This window comes from Schistocerca cancellata, chromosome 9 (genome assembly GCF_023864275.1).
Source record: "Schistocerca cancellata isolate TAMUIC-IGC-003103 chromosome 9, iqSchCanc2.1, whole genome shotgun sequence".
In the NCBI taxonomy this organism is placed as follows: Eukaryota; Metazoa; Arthropoda; class Insecta; order Orthoptera; family Acrididae; genus Schistocerca; species Schistocerca cancellata.
The window spans coordinates 101,569,860-101,582,723 of NC_064634.1; the positions used below are offsets into that span (position 1 = coordinate 101,569,860).

At 39.2% G+C, this 12,864-nt stretch overlaps 1 protein-coding gene across 6 annotated transcripts in view; it reads right to left on the reverse strand.

Annotated features, from left to right (window-relative positions):
- LOC126100174 (TBC1 domain family member 4) overlaps nt 1-12,864 on the reverse strand; it is an 874,659-nt gene that overhangs the window by 32,962 nt on the left and 828,833 nt on the right. For all 6 annotated transcript variants that reach the window (XM_049910723.1, XM_049910728.1, XM_049910724.1 and 3 more), the window contains 4 exons: nt 12,700-12,775; nt 8,622-8,744; nt 8,338-8,452; nt 7,735-7,851 (listed from right to left, as the gene is read on the reverse strand). In XM_049910723.1, coding sequence (XP_049766680.1) covers nt 7,735-7,851; nt 8,338-8,452; nt 8,622-8,744; nt 12,700-12,775 — 431 coding nt within the window. The remainder of the gene's footprint in view (nt 1-7,734; nt 7,852-8,337; nt 8,453-8,621; nt 8,745-12,699; nt 12,776-12,864) is intronic.

A 12,864-nucleotide genomic window follows, 5' to 3' on the forward strand; every position in this document is an offset into this window, starting at 1 on the left:
AGGGTTGAGGTCAGGAAAGTGTGGAGGCCATGGAATTGGTCCGCCTCTATCAATCCATCGGTCACCGAATCTGTTGCTGAGAAGCGTACGAACACTTCCACTGAAATGTGCAGGTGCTCCATCGTGCATGAACCACATGTTGTGTCGTACTTGTAAAGGCACATGTTCTAGCAGCACAGGTAGAGTATCCCGTATGAAACATGATAATGTGCTAAATTCAGCACGAAACTAAAATGAGCTCTAACATGGAAATTAAGCATTTCTGGACACGTGTCCACATAACATCTTTTCTTTATTTGTGTGTGAGGAATGTTTCCTAAAAGTTTGGCCGTACCTTTTTGTAACACCCTGTATATCCTCATCATATGTGCTGGCACTGTCCTTAGAAAAGGGACTCCCAGATCTACTGCTTTGTTTGAAGTGTGGATGTATTCTGTTTGCCTCCACAGCAAAGTGGTCAGTGCTGCAGAATGCCATGCAATGGGCCTAGGTTCGATTTCCAGCTGGGTCGTAGATTTTCTCCATTCGGGGACTGGGTATTGTGTTGTCTTTACCATATTATCATCACCAACACACCACCAAAGTTGCATCAACAAAATGATTTGCACCAGGTGACCAGTCTACATGATAGGAGGCCCTAGCCACATGTGTGCTGGGAGGATTGTGCTTGGTGTTGTTTGCACAAGAATTTTTGGTTTTCTTGCATGTTAATGTTTAGTCCAAACTGAAACAATAGAAAATACAGAATGGAATAATAACAGTGTTACAAAAAGTATAGACTGCTGCCCACCAGGAAGCTATGTAAAATTTTTAGAAATGCAACTGGATAAATATCTGTCATGGGGCTCTCGTATACCTTGCAAAAAATTTAATAGCCTAGCATATGTAATGAGGATATTGTACAATGCTACCAGTAGGTACATATAAAAAGTAGTATATCACAGCTACTTTGAATCAGTAATAAGATACAGAATTGTATTTTGGGGTAACTCCAACCATATGTGTCAAATATTAAAACTTGAGAAATCCATCATTAGAAATATGCACAATGTAGAGTGAAGACAATCATGTGGCCTACTCCTAAAAAATCTAAATATATCAAGTGTTTCCTCACTATAAATTTATGAACTGATTATCTTTGTCCATAGTAACCCTGATTTATTTGTAGCAAATCATTTTCAGCATGACTACAACACCAGAAATAAAAATAATTTTGTGCTGCCCACCCACCGTTTAAAACTTTCTGCTCAAACTCCACAGAATATGGGTATGAAAAATTTATAACAAAGTGAAAGTAAGATAATTCTTCAGTATAAATTCAGAAACACCAAAAAAATCTTATACGGGAAACTACTGCAGAAATATTACTATTCAGTAGAATTCATGAAGGACAAACTGAAAATTTGAGCAAGAGAGAACAAATACTTAGGATTGTTAATTTTAAAAGTTTGTTACTTTTGAAGAAAAAAGTTAACTGCACATTAATTACATATCCAGTACAGTAGACTATATTCACGATATTACAAAAAAAATTATAAACCAATTTTTGTCTTTTGATGAATCAACTGTACATTAACTCAACGACTTGAAATCTTGTGTTATGAGACAATAATGGCAGGTAATGTCATATGATCTGCATACTGCAGTTCCATTACTTTGATGACCTTGGTATAGTTTATATTTTAGTCTGGAAAGTTAGAGATATCCTTCATCATTTCAGTATCTAAGCTGAATACCTAGCGTATGTCTTAAAATTTTTTGTAACACAGCTCAAGACTGGAAAAGCATGGGAAATTGTAGGAGGAGGCCTTCATTCACCAACAGATATAAAATGGATGATGATGATGATGATGATGATGACAAATCAGCCCACAATATGTCAGATAGAGATCTAAATGCAATAGCAAGCCAGCTAGCTGTGATATTTCCAGAAGCATAAAAAAATGAAGTTGTTTAGCAACATAATTACAGCTTCTTGAAGGGTATCAGCCATTTTCATCTGATTCACTAGTCAATCTTGCATTCCACAAGAATTGCCCCAAATAGATGAGAATATGCTTATATTAGTGATAAATAGTAGAAGCATTCACATAAAAGTGCTAGAATTTGAAGCACCACAAAAAAGATGTGAGGACTAGACATATTCAGCAGTGAGAGAAACATATGGTAAAATATTCATTCCTCAGAGTGCACTGGAACTTTTACAAATTCTTTATATTTCAGGCAGCACCTGTAGATATGGGTCTTGATAAATAAAGAACCATGAGAGCTGTTAAATGATCGTTTACAGAAACTATCAGTTTTGCATCTTGTAGCTCCGTTCTCCAGTATATATCTGAGCAGAAAAATGGGTGAAAATAAACAATACTGTCTATAGTACAAGTTAAAAAAGCTGCAGTAAAGGATTCAGCTATAAGCTGCAACAATGGATGGGTCAATAAAGGATCATTTAACAGCTGTTGTGATTCTTCATTTACCAAGACATTGTACACATTCAACAAGCATCACAGACTCAAGTGGCTATCGGTGGTGTCATTTTAGCTCCTGGTGATGCACAGTTGCAATGTTTCTCCAGGAACTGAATGTCACTTTCTGCTCATGGCTTCGCTTGCGTGTGTGTTTCACATGTATATTGCACACATTCCCCCTCTTCCTGTGTTCATCTCTCCCTACCCCATCTCTCTGTCCCCTCATCCTCCCACCTCTATCTTCCTGTAATCTCCTTGCCCTCTTTTTGGCCATCTTCTCTGCCACCTTTTGTCAATCACATCCTCCCCCCTCTCTGTCCATATCTTCCCCCTTCTCTCTATTCATCTCCTCCTGCCCGCCTCTCCCTACTTATCTCCTCCACCCTCTCTCACTGTTCATCTCCTCCTCCCTCTCTCCTGTCCCTCTTCCTGTCTCTCCTCCCCTGTCCCTCGTCCCTTCTCCCCTCTCCCTATCTATTTCCTCCTCCTCCTCTCTCTATTCCCCCTCCCTCTGTCCCACTCCTCCTGCCCCCTCCCCTCTGTTCCTCTTCTCTTGCCCCATTTTCCCTCCATCCCTCCACTATGTATCTCAAACTACCCCTGCCACCCCCCCCCCCCCCCAGCCGTGCCCCATTCACACATATAGGGTGTCCTGCAAAACTCATCAATGAAGCAGGCCAGTACTACTTGAACACAATACGCCTACCGCATTGGGCAGCTTACGTCAGGGGGTGGAAAACTGTTTCTTGCCTCTTACGTATGGGCCGCCCCGCATAACAGGCCAATACTACTCCCATTCAACTTGCCTACTGTGCAGGGCAGCTTGTTGTCAGTCATTCCTTCTCCTGTTCCACTTGCAAATGGAGTGAGAGAAAAATGATTATCTGTGTGCACTTGCATGAACTATCACCTTCGTCATTTTGTCCTTATATGAACTTGGAGGCAGCAGATTCATTCTGCGGTCTGTCAGAAATCCTGATCTCCAAATTTCTGTGAAGTGCGTTACAGAAAGATCATCATCTTCACTCCAAACACTCTAATCTAAACTTGCAGAGAATTCTGTAACACACTCAAACTGATGGAACTGACCAGTAACATATCTAGCAGCATGCCTCTTAACTGCATCAGTGTCTTCCAACTGATCTGTACATGGTCTCCTTTACAGGAAAACTCCCCTAATAAACTGTTGTCGACCATCCACTTTCGCTAAAACTGACCCTATATGCTTCTTCCACATTGTGCCGTTGTGCAACATTATGCCTAGATATTAGGGCTGCTTAGGCAGCAGGAGGTGGTCTGGGCCAAGCAATGCAATACTGCAACCTTGGTGGTAAAATGGAACTCTTGAAGATTGAGGCAAGCTGTTTCCACACTCACAGGCCTAGGGATGAGGAAAATCCACCAGTTAAAACCAGTATTGGTATTTTAGTTATGAATAACCAGTATTTTTCAGTATTTGTTTGGTCTCAGTTACAACAAGTGCTTTTTATTGTTTACTAATAAGAGGATAATAAAACCAAATATCATTTAGCCATACCAGCAGTGGTAAAATTTTTGGTTTCTAAATAAACCATTTTAAAAAATGATTCATTTTTTTTTGTAAAATTTCCTTTGCTTTTAAATATTACATTATTATAGAACATGGGAAAAGCAATCATTGCAATTTTAATAACAATGCCAGAAGAAATAAACACATGGCCTAAGAATTGGTACAACACTGCTGAGACAATAATGAACCTGTTACCATGTGGCATGGTCTATTGTACACACATACACGTAGTGTGGGAGACTTCTCCTGTCTGATCTACATGGTAGTTTCACGCTGTCATTGCGAGGCATTAACTGTATTACAATATGGCACCATCCTTACTCTGGAAGTATTTTACTGTGTGTGGTACAAATGAAGTACAGTGGTCCATTTCCTTTAAAAGATTAAGAATGGGAGGAACTACAACAAACTTGCGACACCATATAATAAGGAGAAAACTTATAACTTAACAATTCATTCATAGTTTACAATAAAAAATATCTTTATGTAACATGACTATCTACTTGCAGCCCTTGAAAATAATAAATTAACATAAAGAATAGAGCTCTTCAAACTCTGTTTTCAACCTTTAGCACTGATTATTCCTAACGCCCAAATAGTGGTATGATCCTCAATTACAATATGACTTCTGATCAGAGTAAATTAGAATCAACAGGAGAATACTGGTGATTTTTGTATTATTCAACCACTTATCACTTTTAGTGAAAAACAGCAAATGGTGGGTGGACTAAGTTTTCTTTTATATGCCTAGTTGATTCAGTATTTTGATTCTAAGGTATTTTGAAACTGAGGAATCTGAATTTTTCAATCTTTGTTTAATTTCCACATTTATTACAGGAAATAATAGGAATAAACACCAAAAATCAGTTATTTACAAAACTTGTTACTTTGGGCAGTTTTAACACTCAGATTAAACTGGCACTGACAAAAAGCGATATAACTGAAAACCAGTCGTTTCAGTGATAACCGCCATCCCTACCCTGTCCACCAATTTGTCGTACCAATTGTGGATGGACACAGCCTGTCGGCATAAGTGAGCAGGGAATGGGTATAAATAACCACCAATTTGAGCCAGGGATCAGCTGTCTTGCAGCACCTACAGGGATGAGAGATGCCGTGGCGGATGACTGAGCACAGTCTCTACAAATTTAGGCAATCCATCACCACACATTCTGGTAGTGCCAAGGCCTCCCCCTTGGGCTTGGTACTTCTTGACTGCCAAGCTGCCTCTTGGCCCACTCTAGCAGTGTAACAAGACCCAGGCAGTACAGCAGCCCTCCTTCCATGCTGATGTAGGCACCTAGGTGCCACATGTCAATTTCTAGGCCAAGTTCCCCCACTGAGGGCTGACTTCCCCTGCAAGTAACTTGGCAGTCTTCCGTGCTGCTGACCCAGTCCACAAGCGGCCATGTCCTGCTAACTGGACCACACACTGCTGCGTATGCTACTGGAGTCAGCATTGCTGGGTGCTAATGTCACCACACGTTAGCTGTCAGATCACCACAGCTATGCGCCGTCCTCGCCACGTACTGTGAGGGGCCATGGCTGCCACCTCCACGGAGACACTACCAGTGTAGTCAAATGAGTGTCAATAGAATATTTTGCCTGTCAATGATGTTTGATTAAGCTAGCAATGGCCTGATCGTGCAACTTTACTATACTGCCATGACCCAACCCTGCACAGAAAAGGTCTAACACCCTCAGACCTCTTCAGAACAAATGTTTTTTGAACAGTGCGATACAATGCGTTAAATGAATGAATTTCAGATTAATTTCAGGTAGCAACTATGTGAAGTAACTACATTCCTGAAACTAGTTTCCAGTTTTAAAAGATTAATGGAAAATCTCATATAAAGATGTGAAACAAATACTAACAAAGAGATAGAGGGGCTGGCCAGTACTTACCTCAGCTCAGTACAGCCGATAGATACACATAAAACAGAACCGAAAATTTACATTCCTAGCTTTCGGAACAAATGTTCCTTCATCAGGGAGGAGAGAGGGGAAAGAAAGGGAAGAAGGGAAAGGAGATTCAGTTACTCACAACCCAGGCTATGAAGCAACAGGGAAAGGAAAATGGGAGGGTAGCAAGGATGGAGGCATGGTTGTCAGAGGGAAGCCAAAGATATTCTACTGTAAGTACTGTGCCAGCTTCAAACCAAAGAGGATGCATACAGAAGTAAAGAGGTATATAGTATAAAGATAAACACAACTATGTAGGATGAAAAGATGCATGAATGGCTAAAGAGGAAAGGGAAAGAGGAGAAGACTGAAGAGTAAATGGGAGTGAGGTTGTTTAACGTAGGTTCAGACTACCTTCTCTACCCAGCGGTTCCTACCCCTGTAACCGACCCCGCTGCAAAATCTGCCCCATGCATCCCCCTACAACCACCTACTCCAGCCCCGCTACTGGTAAAACATACACAATTCAAGGCAGGGCCACGTGTGAAACTACACATGTCATTTATCAACTGACATGCCTGCACTGCACAGCCTTTTACATCGGCATGACAACAACTAAACTGGCTGAGCGCATGAACGGACACAGACAAACTGTCCGCCTAGGAGATGCCCAATACCCAGTAGCGGAGCATGCCCTCCAGCATAATTCTAGGGACCTAGGAACCTGCTACACCATATGTGCCATTTGGCTTCTCCCACCCAACACCAGTCCCTCTGAACTGCGGAGATGGGAACTTGCACTCCAACACATCCTTTCATCCCGCCATCCCCCTGGACAGAACCTACGTTAAACAACCTCACTCCCATTTACTCTTCAGTCTTCTCCTCTTTCCCTTTCCTCTTTAGCCATTCACGCATCTTTTCATCCTACATAGTTGTGTTATCTTTATACTATATACCTCTTTACTTCTGTATGCATCCTCTTTGGTTTGAAGCTGGCACAGTACTTACAGTAGAATATCTTTGGCTTCCCTCTGACAACCATGCCTCCATCCTTGCTACCCTCCCATTTTCCTTTCCCTGTTGCTTCATAGCCTGGGTTTTGAGTAACTTAATCTCCTTTCCCTTCTTCCCTTTCTTTCCCCTCTCTCCTCCCTGATGAAGGAACATTTGTTCCGAAAGCTAGGAATGTAAATTTTCGGTTCTGTTTTATGTGTATCTATCGGCTGTACTGAGCTGAGGTAAGTACTGGCCAGCCCCTCTATCTCTTTGTTCGTTTCCAGTTTTTGATTACATAGCCAGTTTGTTTACCTTTAGTGTACTATGAAGTTTCCTAAGTCAACTGTACATACATATTTGTGCTAGGGGAACATAAAATAAAACATTTTAACATAAAAGCTGTTAGTTCGAAGGTGCTGCTTTCCTACTTTATAACCGGTACCTGCAATTTATCTACTTCCTTTTAAAGTCCATAAGGTAGTGAAAAGTCATAGAAGGAATACAACTGATGAAATGAGAAAAGAAAACCATTGACCATACAGAGTATTATTTGGATGGTTGATAGGAACTCAAACAAGAAGTTTAACATTGTAGCCGAGATTCTGAAAATGTGATTTTTAGAGCACGTATACCAATACATGCAGTTGGGAGTTTGATAGCAGAACTGTAATGCTCAGCTTCCTATTTATGCCATTACTGATTGCATGATGTCTTCTCTGTATGGTGAGTTGGTGCCATTATTCATTCCATTTACTGCTTAACATTTACATGAAGTCCACAAAATACGTAAAAAATAGACATATGCATATAAGTCACCTTCTATTTCAGCACACAGCCTACTATACCAGACCATAGGACAGTGATCACATGAGAACACAGGCATCCTTTCTCGCCTCTGAGCTTCGGATGTCGCAACAAAAGCTTGCGTTATAGCTGTAACAGGTTGGAAATCTTCATTAGATGTTTTCCTAGATATTTCTTAGAGTATTGTTTCATGGCTGTATATTTTTAGGAAAGACTTAAGACATTTAAAAAAAATTACTGTAATTCTGGAACAATATTGTTTGTTACTTGTGCTTTCGAAATGTTACAGATTTATCCAAATAACTAACATTTTGCAAATTACAAAAACTGAACTGTTAAAAATACTAAAACACAAGTGCCATGTATGGCTTTTCGTCATAAAATTATTATTTTTGCAAAATTACCATCTAAGCTACAAGAGGAAAAAATAGGAAAGAAACAAACGAATGAAACAGAGATCATAGCAAAAGTTTTTCATTAAATTGATGGTAGATGGACTCAGAAATATTTTAGTCATAGAAGCTGAGGGAAATATAAACCTTGACAGACAATCTGAAGAGGACTACAGTATCTGAAATACTATTCTTACAAAATATGATCTATAATTATTCTTACCGCCAACAACATCATCAGCAACAGAAGCTGATTCACACTTGAAAACATATGCTATAAAGCCTTCTACATTTGCCTCACGACAAATGAATCCAAAATGCTCTGGATTTGAAATACCCTGTAGAAAAGAGAATGTGATATTTGTAAGAAACTATCAAGAAACTTGTCTAGTGAAACAAAAAAAAGGCTTGTGAATTGCAGCTATACTTACTATGCCAATTTATAAAAGTATTTTACATTGGAAGAAAATTTATTTATTACGTAAGTCCTGTTTCAGGAGTACTCACCTGTATACAACTAGCAACATCCTTTAAATGCTTGTGCAGCAAGGTCTGCTTGCGATCAGGACTGATAAGTCTCAGATCAACACGACCAACCAGGAACAACATTGTGCGATTATCTGATGACACCTACAACCAATAATACACAGTACATGGACTTTATTAGCTGCTTTCTGATGCCAAGATAAAATGGACTGACAGTACACAAATAATAAAAAAATTAAGTCAAAATTTATTAATGCTGTCTTCCATCCACCTAAATTTGAATCCGCTATGAGCTTTAAGGTAGTGTTAGCTTTTAAATTTACTTGTCTAGCATTTCAATTACATACCAAGTGTTTTGAGGGTCAACTGCAAATATAAATGACTTATTCGTGTTCACCTAAATATGCCACATGTTTCTGGATAAAATAGGATTACCTTCACATCAGTCAAAATGTACAAATGTGGTGATGTCTCAGTAGCAACTTAGAATGTTCATCTTACTAAACTATACAAAGCCTTCTTCAGGAAAGATCTCTCTCTCTCTCTCTCTCTCTCTCTCTCTCTCTCTCTCGCACGCACACACACACACACACACACACACACACACACACACACACACACACACACAGGGCCACTATCCTCGACAAATGCAGCCGCAATACTAATCTCGCATTGAACGAAAGCAGCAGCGGCCAGAGATAGCGGTCAAGTGTGCATGAGGAGTGCCTGCTTGTGATGTGTGTGAGTATGTTTTCTTTTATGAAGGAGGTTTTAGCCAAAAGCTCAATGTGTAACAGTCTTTTTTGCTGTGCCTGTCTGCAACTCAATATGTCATCTTTACTGTGAGTAGCAAGCTGTCCTTTTCGTAATATTGTAGATATTCTGACCTGGACTTTCCACTGTTTAATCAATACAAAGAAAGGATGAGAAAACAAGGGTTTTTTTTATTTTTAAATTATAAATCATAGTTGGCACTGGCACAAAAATTTGCTCCTCTCATTAACTGTAATTTCATAAAGGAAAGCTTTCCTATATCTGTTCTTTGGGGTAAAACTCTAATTCCAAGTTTGTGATCAAATCTAACTTCATCTTATGATCATAAATTATGGATCAAAACAACACACTTAAATCAAAGATATAATAATGAAGAGTTTATTTATTCTTCATGTCATCCCAACAAAACATTATCATTAAATATACAAAGACTATAATTCAGGCAGTTTAAATTTCCCGGCAATTTCAAATATCCTATTGAGACCGAAACAGGTTTCTCACTACTGTAATGCCCAGATCTTTGCATGATTCAATGTAGGGAACATTTTAACCAAACATGGAGTAAAATCTCTGTATGGCCAGTCTTCTTTTCCCCTGGAATTGCATAAATTGATTTTTGTTTTGTTTTGTTTAAATGTCACATAAATAGCTAGCACTCATAGGTGCAATGTGTTGGGATCTTACTCACATGTCAACTTGTCACAACTACAGAAAAATTCTCCATGAATCATTAAATATGATAAAATCTTCACACAGTAATCAGAAGATGGTGGCAAATCATTAATACCTAGGAGGAAGGATAACAGTTCCCGCATACACTATCAGACACTTCATAATTACTGTATCTTGTCCAAGTATTTAATACCTAGGAGGAAGGGTAACAGTTCCCGCATACACTATCAGACACTTTATAATTACTGTATCTTGTCCAAGTATCTATTTCCTGTTACGGCTCTTCGGGTTCATTCAGTATGAAATGCTAGGATTCAAGACTTAATTTTTAATTTACAGTTTACTTAACATAGGTATAGCATCAAATGCTACCGTGAAATCTATTACAACGGTGTCAACTACTGATTCACAATCTACAACCTAAATGATGTGCAGTGTGCTATTTGCTTGTAGACATAACAACTTACTTCAGAATTTAGAACAGCTTATGGATTGATAAATCCATTCAAGACGCTAATCACAAGTGTGTCTTCTTGTTTATAATGATTTAATCATTTCTCTCTGTTTCTAGTTAAAAATTATTTTTGGTAATCTTGAAACTTCCACAATAGGCAATCTGCTACACACTCTTTGGTTTCCATAAATTGGAGAAAAATCACAGAAACAGCCACAACTCTGTAGACTTACAGACACTGACATGAAACTTACATCGTTCTGCACAGCTGTCAATTTACACTGGCAACATCATGTCAGAGAGCATTTAGCTGCTGGAGCTTTGGATAGACAAATCACCTGGAGGCAATAAGGCAAATTATTAACTGACTAAATACATTGGAGGGCCATTCCAAGATTGGAGGTCAAACTGACATGGAAGTAACGAGGTGGTTTCAACATTCATACTTATGCTGTATGACCGACAACTGGTACTACACATTCAAAGGAACAACACTGCAAACTCATCCCAACACTGGCCTGCTCTTGCTGAAGTTGCAAGGAGAATAACATAATACAGTTTAGTGTGTAAAAGGTTTCACAAAGGAGTTGTTTATGAGAGAGAGCCAGAAACAAATGTACATCTAGACAGTAGTCTTGGGAAGAAATGTTTGCAGTGGACCAACCAACATATACACCACATTGCTGATCAATGCATAAAACTCTCTCTGTGCGAGGAAGTCTAGCACTGACCTTTTAAAATAATAATGGACATCTTTTAAATTAACCAAAAGATGGGATCTGATGTCATTCATTAAAGTGCTTCCTTACAACAAGAGACTTTCTGTGTTTGGGATAACATTTCTGGATGGATACAAATATGAGGCATGTTCAGAAAGTAAGTGTACTGTGGCCATAACAGGCTGCATTGTTTTGTTTTTTTGGGGAGGGCGGAGTGACTTGAACTGGAAGGTGAAGATTTTCTGAGCTCTACTGTCACCAGAGATGAAATTCGGGCGACTCATTGCTCGCCTGAGACAAAAAGACAGTCATCACAGTGGCATTTTTCCCCATCTGCCAAAAAATTCAAAACAACAATTTTGGGCAAAAAAATCATTGCCTCATTGTTTTGGGACTGAAAATGTATCATTTTGGTCAAATTTCTGCCTTAGGGTGAGATCATCAATGCACAATGATATTGTGAGACTCTAAACAACTCAAAATGAGCATTCAAAACCACGAGAGGTGAATGGTGATGAGAGGAGTGTGTCCACTTCACGAAAACGCCCACCCTCCCACAGCCTTAGCCACCAAGGTGCTCTTGGGCTCATTTGATTGGGATGTTCCGAATGCCCTCCCCCCCATATTCCCCTGACTTGGCACCTTCAGATCATCATCTTCTCACCTCCCTGATAGCATTCATGACAGGAATTAAATTTTCAACCAATGGGCACATTGCAGGAAAAGGCTCTGAAGTGGGAAACGAGTTGGCAGTAGAGTTCTTTGAGGAGAACATAAAGAAGCTTGTGCTGTGGCTCATGACATGCATTGAATGGGAGCACAAAGAGAGAATGTGTCTGATGATTATGCACAGTCATAAGCCAACATGAAAGATGAAGATTTCACCTTGTATTATGGCAATGCCTGACTGCATAGGGCTCGTATCATCTATGAATATCTTCAACAGCAAACAATACAGCACACAGAATAGCAGCTGAACACTGTGTGTGAGTTAATGAATGCGTGGAAATCTCAATATTTTAATATGGATACCTTGGAACTTGTTTGGATAGATCTTGGGAGTCTCAATTATACATCCTAGATCCTTGCTGTGCTGAGAACACCTTTACAAAAAGGAAGTGATGTAATTTCCATGGAGCACATAATCATGAACTTCATATGTTGCTATACTGCTGTTACACCTAACTGATATCCATTTAGCAAGTTTCAAACATGTTCCAAGATTGAACATAAACACATTGCCATGTAAGGAACTGGGTTTTTCAGTTTTTATAATAGTTCATCATGTATTCTGTACTCCAGCTACGTTTAATCACATTTAGCATAGCTTTCTGATTTATCATTATTTTCATATATCAATACAAACAAGTGTTTTTAGACCAAAATGAAAGCAGTCTGGCCCCTCTGCACTGCAAATTATGACAAATGGTTTGGAAACATTGCACTGTTATCTTAAATTGCATAAAAAAAACCAGCATACCGCACTATCACCCTTCCGAAAATCACGAGCACTTCCAGCAGAGGCAGCTCTGGCACGCATAGGTTCCAGTGGAGGCCTAATGAAAAGAAGAATTTTTATGACTTTGGGAATCAGTTCCATTTAAATGTTTTACACAATCTTTAAAATATGAAAATACAATAGTCA